Consider the following 20,193-nt stretch of genomic DNA (forward strand, 5'->3'; position numbering starts at 1 on the left):
CACACACACACACACCTATGAACTGGTGTGACTGTAACACAGCAAATATGTAAAATAAAAGCAATAATTCAACTACAGTGCAGTAAAAAATGGACAGAAATAAAGGGGTTACACTCTAAAACATCAAGAGTGCAAAACAGACACACTCACTCGAACACACACTCACAAACACACACACAAACATACACAATTATACACACTCAAATGAATTGGAATGGCTATAACCCAAATAAGCCAAAACGAGTCAGAAAACTGAAATAAGAGGTTGAAATCAGATCAAACCCAGAAGGATTAAGCTCTGATAAAACATTTCTGTTCATTTTTGTTACATTTTTCCGTCAAGTTTTTATGGCAGTTGCCATTTAAATGTTTATATAAAACAAAAGAATTGGAGTAGAAATATTATGTAATTGCAACTTTATTATTATAAAAACTTCATTGAGTGTAATTTAAGTGGTTTTATACAAATCAGTTAATTTTTAACCTTCAATATTATAGTAATGTAGTACCAACTGACTCTCTGTATATTTTACAGCATTAGAAAATTTGGCATGTACTGTACCTGATATATATCCAAAATAATTGATATTGAATCGAATCGAATCGCAAGCTTGTGAATGAGAATCGAATCGAATCGAGAAATTTGTATCAAAACCCAGCCCTAATTTCCACAGGCAGGGTCACACTTATCTAGTGTATGAAGCTAAAGGTTTTTGGGTTAAGGTTCATAATGTAGAGTTTTGTTACATTTTTATAGAATTTGAATGTTTTGTGTAACAAAACGCTTTCTCAGTGTTCAGGTTTGACTGTATTAATAAGAATTAAAAAACTGACGCTTCAAATCAACATTTCAAACAAACAAAAAAAATCGAAACCTTTACAAAAAGTTGCCTTTGAGAATGTCTAAATATATATAAAAACTAGAGGTCTGCACAGGCTTTAAACTGAAGCCCGAACCCGAACCGTACCCGAGATCGTCTGACCCAGCCCGACCTGACCCGACATTATGTGTCCATACATATGGACATTTGTCCATATGTATGTACAAGGCACAGTTCAATTTAGAGCCCGAACCCGACCCGAACCCGAAATCTTTTTTTTTTTTCCCCACAACGAATAACCAATTAAAAAAAAAAAATGCTGTATTTCACGATTGCATGCAACGGTCAGTAAAAGAGAGAGAGAGAGAGAGAGAGAGAGAGAGAGGGAGAGAGAGGGATGAAAGTTGCATGTGTGAACCTGCGTCTCCGCGCCTCTCTCTACAAGCAATGAGGCTTAGTTACTTCAAAAACAGCGATTTTACCCCCTCATTGCAGAGAATTTACCCCACGTGCTCCATCGATCCACAAAAACGGCACCGCTGGCCTGCACAATCTGCCTTTACGTGCCCTTGAGCACCACACCTTCTGCAATACACTGGCTGACCCGGATAGTGAAGAAATCCTCTGTTTGATCCTATGAAAAAGGATCCTGGAGGGTGCACGAGTCAGTGCTATAATGTGTGTGCGTGCGTCTATGAAAGCAGCGTAGCCTAGGCTACTTCATATAGTTTTAGTTTAGCTATTAACCCGAACCCGACCCGAAACCCGAAAGTATTTTGGGACCCGTCGGGCTCGGGTCGGGTAGCAGACCTCTAATCCAAACCCACTTAATAAAGTAAACCCAACTTAATAAAAATAAGTATTTATGTCTAAAAACAATTAGAGAATGTATAGGCCTTTTATATAGAGCTATATAAGAATCTATAGGCTAAACCATGGAATTGCAGATGTTTTTCTTATTTTACTCCCACCAGATGGCACTAATTCAGCATTCAAAAATGGGATTTTAAAGGCATTGACTCTATTTTAACATGAAATACTGCATTCATTGAAAAGTAATATAAAAATATATATTTTTAAAAATGTTGTATTATTTTCAATGGGAAAAACATTTATCATAATTATTGCATAGATATTAATTAGTTCCATGAAATTATCTCAAAATACAAAAGAAAAAATATTATAGAACAAAAATATGATACATTGATTTTACTGGGGGATCTATAGGCTAAACCATGGAATTGCAGATGTTTTTCTTATTTTACTCCCACCAGATGGCACTAATTCAGCATTCAAAAATGGGATTTTAAAGGCATTGACTCTATTTTAACATGAAATACTGCATTCATTGAAAAGTAATATAAAAATATATATTTTTAAAACATTTGTATTATTTTCAATGGGCAGAAATGTATCATAATTATTTCATAAATATTAATTAGTGCCATGAAATTATCTAAAAAATACAAAACAAAAAAAAATAAAAATATTGTTGAACAAAAATATATTACATTGATTTTACTGGGGCGAAAAAAAATTACATTTCAGCTGTCGGGTCACTTTTGACTGTGAAGATCACAAGCGTGACTGCCAAATGAGTCCCTAAAGCAGCAGCATCCACCAATCCGTTTATGGAATACAAGGAAAACAAAGAGAATGAAACTAAATAGAACTCCACATTAAAGTGCAGAGAAAGTGAAAGTCAGGGCTCTGGAGCCTGATGTTGCTGCCTGTGAGCATCCTCTAAACATCCTCTGTCTTGATTCTTGATTCATGCGGAGGTAAGTGTTACTTTTGAACTTACTTTTGATTCACAACAATGAAGTTCTTGTCCGATGTCTACTTATAAAACTTTTTTGTTTTTTTTTGGAAAGAGATTATTATTTTATTTAAAAAATAAAATAAACGAATTATATACGTTAAATATATTTAAACACACATATACAAGGACATATATAAAAGGCCCTTTTGGAGTTATGAAAACATACAGACATGGTCTTGACCGTGTTTAGTCAGTGCATATAATTTTTTTAAACTCAAGAAGCACAAATAATTGATCAGTTACGAATTACAGCTCTTTCTGATGTGATGCCATAATTCATTTACTCCTGTCCAGCATTTCCTGATCTTGTTTATTGTCTAATGTTCTCAATATTCATGAAAAAGTCTTCTCAGTAATACCACTGTGTTACTAAACCTTCTGACATGAATTGTATTGCTTGTATTGGTTACCTGGTAACCCTGATCTTGCATCATGTTTGCTACTTGGAAACACTCTGGTCTGAACTGTTATTGCACATGCATCTGTACAGTTTAGAAAACACTTTTCACTGGCATTGTACAGCAGTGTATCAATGTGTATGTGAAAAATAGAGCAATGAAGCTTAGTACAATCCAAGATCACACATATATTCATCAAAATACACAAAATTTAAATATCTCTTTGAAAAAGTAAATTAATAAATGAAATAAGAGCAACAGGTAAAGAGATCACTCAACTGGTCGCATGCTTATAGAGGTACAACATGCAAAACAGCTCAATAAGGACATTTTTCTGTTATGTTGTTTTTCTTCTTTTTTATTATCTCCTAAAATTGAACTAAAATATGAATCATTTGCAAACTGATTTGACAAATGTTATATGTATTGTTACTATTTATATTGCAGAGAGTAGCATTAATAGACGAGGGTAATGGGAGGTAAGTTAAAACAATGCTTTGAGAATCAAAGTTTCAAATATTTACAATGCTAGAGTTTTGCTAGAGTGCTTGAGAAAAACATTCACATTGTCGCTGAATAACTAGTGATGTAGCAATAGAATTTCAAACGTAATGCATGTATTAAACACATAAAGATTTTCATTATATGTATCTAATAACAAACATCTTCTTTAAATAGCCAGTGTGTCTTCACCTGACAGAAAGATCGTACTTGGGAAAACCGGAGATGGAAAAAGCAGCACTGGAAACACAATCCTTAGAAAAACCATTTTCACCCCAGATGCTTCACCAAATTCCGTAACAGTTACATCTGTAAGAGGAGAGAGGAAGGTTTATGGACAGAAGATCACAGTTATTGACACTCCTGGAGTCCTTGACACAGATCGTGATGATGAGACCATCAAATCTGAGATCGTTAGATCCATTATTAATTGCGCTGCAGGCGTTGATGCCTTTGTCATTGTTCTAAAAGTTGAAAGGTACACAAGACACGAAAGAGAGATTGTGAATGAAATAGGAAAGTATTGTGGAGAGGACGCCTTTAAACATGCAGTGGTTTTATTCACTTACGGCGAAGATCTAGAGGGTCAAACCATTGAAGAATTTGTTCAGAAAAGTCCACAACTACAGGAGCTTGTTGATAAATGTGGAGGTCGCTGTCACGTCATTGACAGTAAACACTGGAGAAAATGTCTCCATTGCCCCTGTAGTTGTGGATACAAAAGCAACAGAATCCAGGTTAAAAATCTGCTGGATACCATAAATGAAATGGTTCATGAGAACGGCCGCTACAACAATGAGATACTTCAAATTGTGGAGGAGATGATGATTCGAGAGATGATGAATACAAATGAAGACACAGTGTCTCCAAACCAGCAGCGAGAGAGAGCAGAAAGGATTGTGCATGATAATCTAATGATGAAACTTGCAGGTGCATCAATAGGGGCTCTAACTGGTGCTTTATCAGGCATTGTTGGTAGTGTTGCAATAGCTTTGACCTGCCTTAAAGAAGCCAGCACTTCAGAGGTGGCAACAGCAGCGGGGACAGGTATTGGAGCAGCTGCACTAAAGGCAGGGGTCACAGGAGGTGCAGGGATTGGTACATATGCTGCAGGTGTTACTCTTGTAGTTGCAGGGCTTTCAGGATTCATTGCAGGAGGAGCTACAGGATGGGAAGCAGCAAAAGAAGCTGATTCTGTATCTGATGCTGTAAAGATGGGCGCAGTAGCTACTTATGAGAACGCAAAAGTTGCAGTTGAAAATATACAAGAATATATTTCACTTATATTTAACCCCCGTGATCAACAATATACTTAAATGTTTCACTACTCTCATCAGCTTCTCTCGCTCTCTTTCAATGTTAAAACTGATGCTACGCGCTGGAATTCACACTCCGCTTCAGTGAACAGTAAACCCCGCCTACTTCGATTTGATGGGTCATCTCAATCATTTTGATACTGACGAGCGCTGCTGAGGCTGACTGGCCTAAAAATGTAACTTTTAAATCTTTTTGTCATCATCAACAACAACAACAACAAGATTAGTCCACACAGATTAGTCCAGTTACATGGAGATTCTGCAGATGTGTGCTTTATTAAAAACAAACCACCAAGAAGTAAAATTTGAATGGGGCATTGACAATGTTTAACGCAAAACCCGATGAGGCCATCAACAGAGGACTAATAATGGAAATATTAAAACACATTACGTGCGAGATGATGATGGTTGTGGTAGTGGTTATTATTAGGCTATTACTATTCGCATGCCTGTCAAGGCATATGATTAAAAAAAGTGACTGACGATTAGTCTCATTATTCATGCTCGCCGTTATGTAGGTATCACAGTGTTTTCTGCAAGTTATAGCTTTGAGACTTCAGTGTTTGTATTTTTGAATTCGGTCTAGTTTTACCTATAGTATAGTATGATCAGTGGGTCAATATGTATAACTGGTCTCAGACAGCTGCTGTGAATGAAGCCTTCAATTCACCACTGACTGAGTGTAGGCTATAGAAATCCCCGATCCAGTTTTATGGATATTCACAGAGCAGTTTCAAAGAGAGTTATTTTAAATAAACCACTGAGATACCTGTGTTGTTGCTAAATGCTATTAATAAATTCTATTGAATAAAATGTTTTGATCAACTGATTACTCTTATGCGTGCTGGTACACTGTACAATGTCATTCTGTGGGTTTGTAGATTTCACCGAATTTAATATATAAACTTTATTTAACTAAATTAATTTCTAGATTTTTTTGGACAGTTTGTGTGAAATTAGGGGAGACCCGGGGAAAGAGCTGAAGTCAGAAAAGAGCTGTGGTGACGTCATCATTACACTCCCATCACATTTTTGAGCTTACAGGAGAAGAGGCTTGTGACTGTGAGCAATTTCAGGAAAGAAAGATTTTTTTTTTATTACAATAATTTTTTGCCTAGCAATCATAGTAGATACAATTAAAACCTATAGTAGCCCTTTCATGCCAAAACAGTAGGCTGCTTGGGGTGGGGATAGTTATAACAGTTAATTAAAAATGTTACAACCAAACCCTTGATGATTCCAATGAGTCCAGTAATCCAATCACATTATCTGTTGAGGCAAAATCATGTGAGTTTTGTATTGCGCGTCAATAGATTTATGTGGTAAATGTTTTTCCATCATAGTTTATGCGCATATCTTCTTATTGGACAAAAACATTTTCCACCTCAACTGAGCACATTTGTTTTTTTTTGTGTACACTTTTAGAATTTATGCACATCTTGGCACTTCCATCCAGCATTTTTTACGAGATATCCCAAAATGTGCATAAAAATAGGGATGGGAACATAGCTAGTGACTGAACCCTTACAGGAATACAGTACACACACAAACAAACGCATACAGCTGTTTTTGTGCTAAATTTAAAGTCCAAAAAGAAATGCAATATAAATGTTTTTTGCCACTTTGAATTGTTCACTATTCAAAACTGATTAATATTTGTTATTCAATAAAGTTGGATTGTGACTGTTGTTGGCAATACAAATAAAGAGCTCTTAATTCATATTTGACTTTTGTCTGTTATTCATACCTGAAATAAAATTTAATTAATTAAAACACATAAATAATCCACTAAATATTATTAATAATATTAACTTAATTATGTGTTGTCAAAATAATTTCAAGTAGTATTCATAAGCATAGTTTTTGTTTGTCCATTGAACTCAATATTTTCATTTACATTTTACTTATTTTTTTGCGTGCTATTTGCAGTTACTCATTTTAAATGGTTGACTTTTAATGAGCTCATTTGATTCATTCCAACTCAATTCCTATTTGCTGGATTTAATTAATAACATTGCTTGCATGTCACAGTTGGGTCAGGAGGAAGGCGAAGGAGACAGCTGGTGCAAACCAAACTCTCAGTTTAATAACAAAAGGACAGAAGGACAATGGGAAACACAACGTTGAGTAACTGTGACCGGACAAACAAAGACTGAACAGACTGGGGCTTAAATACAAGACAAATGAGGGTGATTAACTAGACACAGGTGATACAGGTAAACTAATAATTAAACAATGAGCAAGGGAACTAATGAACACAGGAACATGACCAAATAAGGAAAAACAGGAACCAAACAGGAAACACAAAGAAACCAATGACAAAACAAAATGAATATGTGACATTACTCCCCCCTCCCGAAAGGCGCGTCCCGCGCCGTAACAATTCCACCGGGGAGGGGGGGTGGGCGCCCTGGAGGCTGGTGCAGGACGGGGACAAGGAAGGCCTCCAGGGCGGATCAGGCAGTTCAGGAGGCCATGGCGGAGCAGGCAGCTTGGGGAGCCATGGCGGATCAGACAGTTCAGGGGGCCATGGTGGAGTAGGGAACTCAGGAGGCCATGGCGGAGCAGACAGTTCAGAAGGCCATGGCAGAGCAGCCTCCGAGGCCACCCTCCCTGTGCTTAACTGGGGATCAGGAGCCCTCACTGGGCTAAACTCGGGAACAGGTGCCCTCCGTAGGCTAGACTCAGGAACAGGAGCCAACACTGGAGCGATCTCTGGGGCGACCAGCTGGCTTAACAACGGCATGGCTGGCAGGTTTGAGAATGCCGCGGCCGATGGGCTTGACTGAGGAACGGCCGGCTGGCTTAACTTCGGAGCGGCCGGTGGCCTTGTTTTCAGAGCGGCCGGCAAGCTTGAATGCTGAAAGACCGGGCGTCTTGACTTCCGAGCAGCCGGCGAGCTTGATTGCTGAGAGGCTGGCCGTCTAGACTTCCAAGTGGCTGGCGCTCCTGGGCTGAAGACTACGGTGGAGCTTTGGAGAATACGGGGACACCCTGGCTTTGGCAAGTGGGCGGAGCCATTGGTGTGGTATGTGGGGGTTCCTGGTGTGGGGTGAGCTGTGGAGACACGGCGTGCTCCTGAGGGGGCTGGATGAGGAGACTTGAGATCAGAGATTAACTCTATCAAAGGAAAATCATACACGGGGAGATCACAGCGGATAGTCTCATCATCCAGCCCCAACAGAAAGCAGGCACCAAGTGCAGAGTCGTGCCAGCTCACCCTGTTGGAAAGCTCGAGGAATTCCTCCACATATCCCTCCAAAGTCCAACCACTTTGCCGTAGCCCACACAGCTTGTCCTCAGCCCTTGTCATCATATGTTTTGGTCCGGTCATCTGTCACGGTTTTGTCAGGAGGAAGGCGAAGGAGAGAGCTGGTGAAAACCAAACTCTCAGTTTAATAACAAAAGGGCAGAAGGACAATGGGAAACACGACATTGAGTAACTGTGACCGGACAAACAAAGACTTAACAGACTGGGGCTTAAATACAAGACAAACAAGGTTGATTAACTAGACACAGGTGATACAGGTAAACTAATAATTAAACAATGAGCAAGGGAACTAATGAACACAGGAACATGACCAAATAAGGAAAAACAGGAACCAAACAGGAAACACAAAGAAACCTATTACAAAACAAACTTAACATGTGACATTGTAATCTGTTGCCATAATTTTATTGAGTGTATTATTTTTTCTCAATACAGAAGTGCACTCCTATTTGCACCAATTTAGACTTGGGGAACCAATAACCAACTAACCCAACAACCGTCTGTGCTGTGACAGTGTATCTCCAAAAAACATGAATACACCTGTGACTTTGTAAAGGTTTGTTGTAGTTCATTCAGCATCTACAGCAGGGCTGTCCATACTCTTGCTTGGAGACACTGACCCTAATTAGACACACCTGAACCAGTTAATCAGGGTCTCCAGATAAGAAATTCCATTTTACAGGACAGTGGACTTCCAGGAGAAGGATTGAACAGCCCTGATCTGTGACTAATGACCTGATGTTGTTGGATGGCTCTCTGTCCAGCAGATGGCGCTTGTACAACATGAGAATTAACACTCAGATGCAAAAGCTATATTTTATTTTTAATATGCAGGTTTCCAGCAATTGAAATCCTGGCTGATTAATGGCTGTATGGATACAGCTTACAAATGAACACAAAAAACACTGAACATGAATTATGAATGTCATGACAGTGTTCTTCCTTAGATCTTGACTAATGAAATGCAATTATAGAGATCAACAATTCATTTTTAAAAACTGATTTGTGCACAAGCAGAAGTGAAAGTTTTTTTAAATAAATAGGAGTTATAGTAAGTTTCTTTGTTTGATTGTGGTAAAGGGCATGTGGAAGAGGTGTGTCTTCAGTCGTTTTTTGAAAACTCTGATGATCTCAGAAGATTAGGTGAAGGTTGACTCCCTCCACCACGGCGCCAATTGATTTCAGGATTTTACAACTTTCAAGACTGTGATTACAGGTTTTATTTATCTGTTAGAAAAGCATTGACTCTTGAAGAATGATTCTTAAAGTTTCTTACCAGGCTTACTTAAGAAAGCAAAAGCTGGAGTGAACGTCCATCAACAACTTTTTTTTTTGGGAGAAACTAAGAAAGGGATTTAAAACAGTAAAGTGAGTATACTTTACATTTTGCACCATTTAAAGACAGTAACATGGTTGCTGTAGTGTAAAGTGTTACCAGAAGTGATTGTAGTGTCCAGACATCTGTGGATGCATCAGGTATAACAGTTACACTTTATTTCGATAGTCCACTTTAGACATTCTACTAACTATAAGTGATTTTGTAACTACATGTCAACTAATTCTCATTAATTTGCAACTACATGTCTACTAACTCTCAGAGTAGACTGTTAGGGTAGGTTTAGGGTTAGTAGAATAAGTTGACAAAGAAAGAGTTAGAAGATATTAAGCAGACAGGCTACTAATGCTCTACTAACTGCTAGTTGACATGTAGTTGCAAAGTTACTTGCTGTTAATAGAATGTCTAAAGTGGACTATCGAAATAAAGTGTTACCGGTATAACTTATGTAATGCAGGAATATGATGCATTTAGAGAGCTCTAACTCTAGTCTCAGCTGAAAAGCATTACATATGTAGTTTGAAATGTCATATATTGATTGGTTAATGCCAAGACTAACCTGGATATCATTTCACTTACAGAGACGTACATCATCAACAGAGAAGGATCATGGGATGTACCTGTAAGTCATGATTGTTGCACAATGTTACATTTAAAGTGTAAATGCGTTTACAATGGCAGAGAGTAGAGCTACTGAATGCTTTAGGAACAGCAGAAATAACCAGCAGTTTTTTTTTTCCAGATAACTCTTGTTCAGAAGTTTAAATAAATAAATAATTCAGGATCTTATAAGTAAAGCTCATATTATAAAATGTTTGTTTCCAACAGCCAGTGTTTCGCTGCCAGAAAGAAAGATCATCCTTCTTGGGAAAACAGGAGACGGCAAAAGCAGCACTGGGAATACAATTCTTGGAGAAAATGTGTTCACCACTAAAGCTTCGGCTTCAAATATTATAGTTGAATATCAAAAAAGAGAGAGGAAGGTTCATGGCAGAAAGATCACAGTTATTGACACACCAGGAGCCTTTGACACGGATCGTAATGATGAGGAGACAAAATCTGAGCTCCTCAAAGCTCTGATTGATTGCGCTCCTGAGGTTGATGCTTTTATCGTGGTCCTAAAGGTCGGAAGATACACAGAACATGAAAACGAGGTGGTACAGAAAATCCTGAACACCTTCAAAGATGAGCACGTCTTGAAACACACAGTGATCTTATTCACTTTTGGTGAGCAGCTAGAAGGCAAGACCACTGAAGAGTTTATGAAGGACTGTTCACAGCTTCAGGAGCTGGTTGATAAATGTGGAGGTCGCTGTCACGTCATCGACAACAAATACTGGAATAAACGTAAACGGGGCAACAAGAGCAACAAGGTACAGGTGAAAAATCTGCTGGAGACCATTGACAAGATTGTGGAAGAAAATGGCCGCTTCACCAGTGAGGTGCTTCTAGAAGTGGAGAAACACATTCAAGAGGAAGTGAAGAATATAACCGAAGAAAATGTGCCTCCAGAAGAGCAACGTGAAAAAGCAAAGAAAATTGTTCATTGCAATTATCTGAGGCAGTTTGCAGGAGAAGCAACAGAGGCCGTGCTTGGTGCTCTTATCGGAATCGGTGTTGTAGTAGCTACAGTTCTGTATATTTTAAAATCATATTTAACTCTAAAAACAGCATTTGCAGAGGCGGGTGTAGGAGCAGCGGTGGCAGAAGGAGCAGTAGCAGGTGCAGGTACACTAGCTGCAAGTGTGCTCGGAGCTGCCGCTTTTGTAGGAGGTGTGGCTGGAGGAATTTCTGGTTGGAAAGCAGCAGCAGAAGCTGAATCTGTGTCTGATGCCATAGCAAAGGCAGCAATGGACACCTGGGAGAATGGAAAATATCTGATTGAGAAAGCAGAAGAAATGGTTGGTCTTAATAGCAAAATGGCAAATTTATATTGAGTAAAAAAAAAAAAAACATATTTCATGCTTATACCCATTTATGTCTTATGCTACATAAACCTGGACACGAACCTACATATATATGAAAAGCTATCTAGTGTGTGTGTGTGTGTAGTATATACATGCAGATGCATATTTTGTATATTTGAATGTATCTTTGTGTTCAAATTAAATGCATATCTTTAAAACAATTGTGTTCAATTAAAATGTGTGTTATTAAACTAAATAGAGTCAACGTGTGACAATATGAACTATTAGCTTAAAAAAAATAATCAGGGAATACATTTATGTTATAATAAAATCAAAATAAAAGTACACTAATTAATATATTACATATATTGTATGCACAGCAGCACTGAAATAATAGTTTGAATAGATGCAAAGATAAAACAAGATGGACTAGTCGCATTACATCTATAGAAAGGATAAAAAAGCAAATGAAACTAAAGTTATAGCTATAAACAGGCCCGGATTAACACAGTGTAGAGCCCTAGGGTGACCACATTTGAAGTGCCCAGCCCGACCCAGCTCGACTCTGACTGGGGGAGGGGGCAAATACACTGTGACCTGCCCCAATCGCAGTTCTTTATATGCAAATATTTTATATTCTCTCTGTATATATTGTATCATTAACTGTTCATTTTGTATGGATCTGCATCTCTTCCAGCAAAATAATATATACAAAACATGAAAAATATTTTAAAGGTCTAGTCATTATCTTAATCACTTGGTGCCCCCCTATTGGCTGGTGCCCCAGGGCACTCACCCAATCCCGTCTATGGATAATCAGGCCCTATAAATCAAAGTGAATAAGCATATGCACACACACACACAAACACACTAGATACAGATTTTAATTTCTATATATATGTAGGATTGTGTCAAGGTTTATGAAGTGTATGACATGTATAAGCATGAATAAATGTATATATATCATACACACACACACACACACACACACAGCGAGTGAGAGAGAGAGAGAGTTTGATTATTGCTGCAGTGATGTGGAGTTTGTGAGCTGCAAAGCATTAATGAACAAGACAAAGTGTGAAGAAAAAAGTAACACCAGTAAAATTCTAATGTATACATACTGAAAACAAAATTCAGTTCTCTTCCTAAAATAAGGGACAGTTTCAGAAATGATATAGATATATGAAAAAGCTGTTTGGACTGAACAGAAATATTATTTAAACATTTAAATTTTAATAGATCAAATTATACATTATTTTTTAATAGTTATCTCTTTTTTCAGAAGTAAATGGCTGTTTTGGGGTTTCTGGAATGATGTGGTCAAATCATTACAAAATGTCTACATGCTCTTACCAGAAACCTCTACAAAGGGCTTTACACACAACCGTTACAGCCTTTTGTCACTTTCAGCAAACATATGATGCTCATGTCCTTGTCTTTTTGCATACGTGTCCTTTTTTTATTGCATACATGTGGCATGAGTTTTTTTTCCTGCATTTTTCATAAATTTACAATAAAGTAAACAAATATAAAAACCAATTCATACATATATACTGGTGGCTGTTTGAGATGTTTAGTCTAAAGATCATCTGTGACAAGTTTGGTGAAAATTGCAGAAAAGTAGAAACCTAGTCGGTTACTTACGTAACCTCGGTTCCCTGAGATACGGGAACGAGTACTGCGTCACTAGACGCTATGGGAAAAACTCCTTTTTCTCAGAGGACTGAAGCCTTTACAATCACACAGTGTAACTGCACGACCATTGGTTCGTACAGTAAATAAAAAACGAACCAATGTCTCGGCAGCAGGGCTGCACGAGCCTATGGCAACGAAGCCCGCCAGAATGGGCGGGGCCATCTGGCTATATAAGCGGGCATTTCGCCATAGGATCTCATAGGAGGTTAATTCGACTGAAGCGACGACACTAAGTCGTGCAGCGTCATCGCACGGCAAGGAACGCAGTACTCGTTCCCGTATCTCAGGGAACCGAGGTTACGTAAGTAACCAAGTACGTTCCCTTTCGATACTTCACTCGTACTGCGTCGCTAGACACTATGGGGAACCAATACAATCCCACCGTGTCATGAAAGAGGAACGACTGACAGCGGGGGAGGCGGGGCCACCCAGCGTAGCATTCTATGATCTGCCTAGAAGGATTGAGCCACTCGATGTAATGAGGGGTGCTAATCCTCACGTGTTAACACACGCTGGCAGATCAAAGTGAGCATGCGGGATGTATGAAAGTAGCCTGTCTGTGTGAGCGCAGCTTCAGCGACGCACACACAAATGTAGAGCTGTCAACGTTAGCTTTCTACTCTGATCCGCCTAAGAGGATAGAGCCGCTCAATGTAACGAGGGGTGCTGATTCTCACGTGTAAAAACACCGGCGGATCAGAGCGCTGCGGGAAGAGCGAGCATGCGAGCTCTGTGCTGGCGTAGGATCACTCAAACCTGGTTGCTCAGCTCCGTGGCTCTGTTGTTTCATTCTCCGAGCTTTGCGGAGAGAGGAGAAACGGGAGAGCAGAGCTGCCTTCATTGAAGGTGGTCAGTGAGCAGAGAAGAGCGAGACTCATACTCTGAGCGAGAGCATTCCGTCTCAGTGAGCGCACAGTCTCTGTGTGGGCGCTACCCAGACAGGCGACTCGCTCACTGCCCTTCTGCATCGTGCAGGATTCCCTGCATGAGCCACACTCGCAGTGCTACATTTGCAACAATGTCGCTAGAAATTTGCTCTTTTATAACTCATTGGATGGCAGCTGGGGATGAGCTGAGGGCTGCGCAGGTGCTGAAAGTGGCTCGGGCTGGAAGCACGGCGCGAGAACAGCAGAGCGGAGCAGGTCGCTGAAACAGCTTCTGTCCGCAGTGAGGCATGTCAACGGCAAGCGGCTTCAAGTCTCGTGGGTCGGCGAAGAGAAGATCATCATCACTGAAGGAGAATTAATCTGAGATGCTATGGCGAAATGCCAGCTTATATAGCCAGATGGCCCTGCCCATTCTAGCGGGCTTCGTCTCCATAGGCTCGTGCAGCTCCGCTGCCGAGCCATTGGTTAATTTTTTATTTACTGCACGGACCAATGGCCGTGCAGTTACACTGCGTGATTGTAAAGGCTTCAGTCCTCGGAGAAAAATGAGTTTTTCCCATAGCTTCTAGCGACGCAGTACAAGTGAAGTATCAAAAGGGAACAGTAATGATAACATTGAACATATTGATGAATGAGAATAGCCTTAAAGTGTAAGAAAAAGTATATAAGAATTTAAATGAAATATTTGGTGTATAAGCCTGATGTCCCTTACCATGGTTTTACTACAGTAAAAGTGTAACCATGGATTTTGGTGTATTGATTACCATTTGTATAACCACCGTTTTACTACAAAAACCATATATAAACTATGGTTAGTAGTAAAACCATGGTTAATTTGTGATTATACAGTTTAACTACGTTTTTTTGGTTTTATTTGTAGATATGGTTAATTTTTGTAAGGGGTTAAATTTGTTTCCATGTGTCTTACTAGCTCTTTGACCAAAGTAGGAAACTATTTTTTTTTTTCCTGTTCAAGCTTCTTTTTTTTTTTTTGAGATCTGAATCACAAGCAAGGACCGGAAACCTCAAGAGCTCAGTTAGTGTTAAACTGTTCCTGTTCTTTGTCTGTTGCTAAGCTGAATATTTATTACATTATAATATTATATTTAAATATTATAATATTTATAATTATTTCTCCTCTTTCCCTTTTGTTCTTTTAATATTTTGAATTGTTTTTAGCTTTTTTTTTCATTTAAATGTTTGGTTTTGAAATGTTGTATGCATTTGTCATTTTTATTTAATTTCTTTTAGTTTCTTAAGTGTGTATATATATAGTATTTATAGAGTTTTAGCTTTTAGTTTTAATTACTTTTTCTTATTTGTAAGTCACTTTGGATAAAAGCGTCTGCTAAATGACTAAAAGTAAAGTAAAGTAAAGAATAGTCTATTTGTAGATTAACTCATAAAGTTTTGCACTTAGTGGTCTGGAAATATGCACCTCGCACCTTATCAACCTTATTTTTAATGTTAAGAGCGGGGGCGGCCATTTGTAACTTGAATGTAACTTGAATTGTAATTTGCGTTATTCACTTCCAGTTATTTTAGCTCTACAAATCAGCTTGTTATGCGGTTTGATATTGCAAACCTGTATATTGTTGTAATGTATTGTCTTAATTATAAACACAGTTTGTTTTTTTTTTGCTCAAAAAGTTTTACTGGATATCTCGCACATTCACAGAAAAAAGCCTACTTAGCCTACTTTTGCATTTCAAAATAAGGAGGATAGGCCTATGAAACATAAGCAGGACAAGTATCTGTGTAATTCACTTATCTGCATGCAAACTGCTGCAAAGAACATAATGTCATGGTTTATGTAAAAAATTGCATTATGAACAATATACAGATACTTTTGTTTTGCTGTGTTTAATGAATAGGGCTCCTATGTAAATAATCAGGGTCAGAGTTCATCTCACGTGCTCTTGAGCGTCATCTTGTGGTCAGTGGACAGCAGAGATGAAACATCATCATAAGAATGAGATCAACTTTTACTTTTAAAACTAATGGTCTTACATTTATTGTCTTAGTCAGAAAAATATGTAGTTGTATTATACATGTCCAGGACTCTAATGTATGTAATGGGTATTGTGGCTCTGATTGGAGGGAGAGGTTGTGGATAAATGGTTATGTTGCAATATTCACATGAACGCTGTCCAAAACAATTGCAGAGGCTAAAATCCTATAATCCTTTAAAATTTGACATTGGCCACTGTAACTCAAATAAAAATAGCTGAAATATTTTAATGCTCCACAGAAGAAAGCGAGTGAGTGATGACAATTTTACAGAGAACAGCGCCATTTGCTGGATGGAAAGTTTACAACGGCCATAAAGTCTGGAGGCATAATGTATTAAAGGTCCCATATTGTCAAAACGGAAATTTCCTGGCTTTTTTCATGATAACTGAGGTCTAGGGGCTATGTAACTACCATGTAAGTTTCAAAACAGTCAGTCCACAGTCAAATGCACACAGCCTGCATAAAGTAGCTGTGATTTTTCACGAACCGTTGTGACTTCCGTAAAAAGTTGACGTCAGAACTACACAGTCACTGCCTTCAGTCACCACCCCGAGCACCGCCCACCGTCCACCGTCCCACTCTCCTTTTGCCAAACCCCCAGACAACATCGTGCCCATGCCATTGCTGAGCAACAACAACGCGGAAACATGTCGAAAAGGTAAACTTTAACCACGAAAACAGATCGGCCGACCTGTAAGGTTATGCTCTCACTCAAAGGATGGACGATCTGACAGGATTGTTACTATGAGTTGGATCACATCTACCGTGTATAGTAAAGACAAACTCACTGTGTTTATCTAGTCATGATGAAGATGTATATATATTTCAATTTCAGGCTATTTTTACAGCTACATTATTGTTCCAGTCACAATTAATCACAACAATGTATATACAATTACAAATTATTATATATAAATCGTCAGTTTGTTGTTTTACACACATGCACACAGACATTATTTCATACACGACATAGTCATGAGATGCAAGAAACATAGACATATGGCAATAAATCTGTAGACGAGCCCATAACAACAAAAGACAATACTTTAATTAATCTTTTCTGATAAAAAGTGTGCGTTGCAAACGCAAGCATTTTTGACGATCGTTTCTGTCCAGTCTGCTCGTTTTATCGCGTTTAACCACAGCTGCCGTCGGTTTTTTGTCTGGCAGTGGCAGCATTACGTCGATTCTGGCCAATCAGAATAGAGGCTCATGAATATAAATTAGACAGGCCAAAATTGACCTGTTCTCAGCAGAGCTCCTGAGAAAGGAGCTGTAAAAAATATATTGAGATGGTTTTTGGTACTTATACCGCAAGTATATATCCTTAAGGACATCAAAACCTAAAATAAAACTCCAGAAAGGTGTCAAATATGTGACCTTTAAAGATTCCGTTTTAAAATAATTTGTTGTTGTTGTTTGAAAGAATCTGAAACTGTTAAACTTATTTTAATTTTATTTTTTGCCCGGTCCGGTTGCAGGATCTTTACAGCTGACTGAACATTGGTACGCGAGAGTCCTTCAATAAATTAATTTCAGATTTTGGTTTATGTGGATGGTCTCACGAAAATAACGTCACTGATTATAAACATTATTATTACTAAATATAATTTACATGAAAGTGGAATAACGAGAAACCCTCCTTAATTTTTTTTAAAATGCATGTAAATATATTTTATCATCCATGAAATATTTATTCAAAGATAATCAAACCCTTAACGAATTATAGAAAGAAAAAAAAAACGTGTGCAAGTATTCAAATCAATTCAATTCAATTCAAGTTTATTTGTACAGCTCTTTTCACGATACAAATTGTTGCAAAGCAACTTTACAGCAAATTAAGTTTCTACAATATTTGAATTCGGCAAAAGGTCGAAAAAACAAAACTATTTATTTAAAAACATTGAACACGATTTAACTTAAAACGTTTAAGTAGGCCACATTGTATTCCTTACAATTCAATCAACCAGATGACAAATTTCGGACACCCAAAGCGAAATTTGCAAGTGACTGAACGGGAAAGGAGGGTCATGTGACTTATTGGAAACAAAACCTCTTCACGGAGCTTTTACTTGGGAATTGCGCTGCATAGCTGATACATGCACTGGAACCTCAGCGTCACTACTCAGCAAGCAATAGCCGTCATTTTAACATCTCGGTTAACTATAGACCCGATATAGTCCGGCTATGTGTAACCCACTTCTAGCCCAAATAACATTGAATTTGGTTTCATGTCGTTTTTTTGGCAAAATAACTTGTGAGATGTATGTTATTCCATCATGTAAGCAAAGTCAACAGCGTTTACAAGGTGTTTGGTTTCATTTCTTTGACATGTTCAATACGTAGCCTGAGCGTAGCCACGATTTAGCTCGTAGTCAGAGCGGCTATCTGTAGCCCACTTATAGTCAAACCTGATTCACTGTAGTTTTTGGCCAGACAGCACATGAGATGGTTGATATCCCATCATGTTCGCAGTGTCAATAATATCTACAAAGATATAAGTGTCATTTCATGACATGGTCTATATGTAGCCACGATTTAGCTCTAAATTGGACGGGTTTACGAGTAGTCTGCTTTTAGCCCACCTGGCGAAATCGAGGCAGCAAAAGAGAATGACTCCCTGTCACAATTAATGTAAAGTAAAACAAAAATATGCATACAGTAAGTATACAGTTCTTATGTTCAATAGAACACTCAGATATCTCGGTTGGAGAGTTCTTTGAGAGGTTTTTGACTTTTTAAATTTAAGGGGGAGAGTGGAGACGGTTGCAACACTTTTTGCATTTCCTTTAGTTTTTCAGAGACTGTTCGTATTAGAAAGCCAGAATTTGAATACAATAAAGCCACATCTGTCAGCTAATCACCCACATTACTGTAACATGTGTACATATGACAATATGCGTACAATTTATACTTGAATAGATAAAGTCAAATCTTCCCCTTGTAATTATAAGGTTCTATCTGACATTTTTGTCAAAATTGAGTTATTCACATATTCTTATTCTGTGACAACCTATTTACATTATGTGATGTACATTATTTAAAAAACAAAAAGGTTCTATCTACACAGTCGAATGGAATGCAAAAACTTTGAAGCTCAATATCTCAAAACTACTCGGAATGCATTGCAGATAGAACCTTATAATTCCAAGTGGAAGAAATGTTGCAACTGACCCCATAAGAGGGGATGGTTGCAACATTCATTAAAATGTAATTTCTTAAATATCATTTTGAGATGTATTTTATTTTATTTTATTTGAGCACAGACAGGGTCTTCAATAAGTTAAATTGGCTGTATAAAAACAAAGAATAGTAAATGAAAAAAAAAAAAAAAACATTTTAAAGTAACAAGTAACAACCATGTGTTGGTTAATTATTACAATACATCTGAACTACAAAATATTAATTTAATCAAAATCAACACACTGAAATGTAATAATAGCCTACTTCTGTTAAATTCTGTGAAAGTTTACTGAACTGGGGCCAGTAGCAATAAACATGTCTTAAGAACTAGTTTGACTAACTAGCCGTTAACCAGGTAATCAGTCTTAGACAAATCTACCATTTATGCAACTGACTTTATAAGTGTGTGTGTGTGTGTGTGTGTGTGTGTGTGAGACAAAGAGAGGGTGAGAGTGAAGGAAATTAGTCCACCATAGACTCAAACTGATTTTACTTAAAAAAAGGTGAGATACCTGACTATTGAAAGGGATCCTATACCAATCCATAAAATTACAATTTTGTAATGTTATGGCAAGCTTTTACATCAGTGTTGTGGTAAGGGACAGCATGATGGGATGGTTGCAACTGTCCCAACAATGGCAGCTGTGATAAAACTTGGTATATTAGCCTGACACAGTATCTTTGACACATGCTATGCCTATTAGAAGCTAAGAAAACACAGATTAAAATTATATGTTTTTACAGTGCTACACGCAAACAACTTAGACAGTATGTCAAAAATATCTGATCATTAAAAACATAACTTTTTTACCATGAACATTATTTTTTGCAGAAGGAATGGTCACATGCGGCTGATTTTTTCCAGGAAGGATGAGGGGCTAACTAAGCATGTGTGCAGTATGAGTCATCACTGTAGCTCTTTCCTGATTGAAGAAATAAGCCATGTTGCAACCGTCCCCACTCACACCCTATATATGAAAAGATGGCATAACCTTTTATTGCTTTGCGCTATCAACACAAACTTTTGCACAGATACAGCTGAC

At 38.0% G+C, this 20,193-nt stretch overlaps 2 protein-coding genes across 2 annotated transcripts; both read left to right on the forward strand.

Annotated features, from left to right (window-relative positions):
• Nucleotides 1-3,513: 3,513 nt before the first annotated feature.
• LOC107657165 (GTPase IMAP family member 7-like) lies at nucleotides 3,514-4,754 on the forward strand. The gene is made up of 3 exons (XM_016445190.1): nucleotides 3,514-3,520; nucleotides 3,720-4,567; nucleotides 4,671-4,754. Exons 1-3 carry the CDS (start codon nucleotides 3,514-3,516, stop codon nucleotides 4,752-4,754), a joined length of 939 nt encoding a protein of 312 aa, XP_016300676.1.
• Nucleotides 4,755-10,074: 5,320 nt separating this feature from the next.
• LOC107657166 (GTPase IMAP family member 7-like) lies at nucleotides 10,075-11,402 on the forward strand. The gene is made up of 2 exons (XM_016445191.1): nucleotides 10,075-10,087; nucleotides 10,294-11,402. Exons 1-2 carry the CDS (start codon nucleotides 10,075-10,077, stop codon nucleotides 11,400-11,402), a joined length of 1,122 nt encoding a protein of 373 aa, XP_016300677.1.
• The last annotated feature ends 8,791 nt before the right edge of the window (nucleotides 11,403-20,193 follow it).

This window comes from Sinocyclocheilus anshuiensis, unplaced genomic scaffold, assembly GCF_001515605.1.
Source record: "Sinocyclocheilus anshuiensis isolate Anshui unplaced genomic scaffold, SAMN03320099.WGS_v1.1 scaffold171, whole genome shotgun sequence".
Lineage (NCBI taxonomy): Eukaryota > Metazoa > Chordata > Actinopteri > Cypriniformes > Cyprinidae > Sinocyclocheilus > Sinocyclocheilus anshuiensis.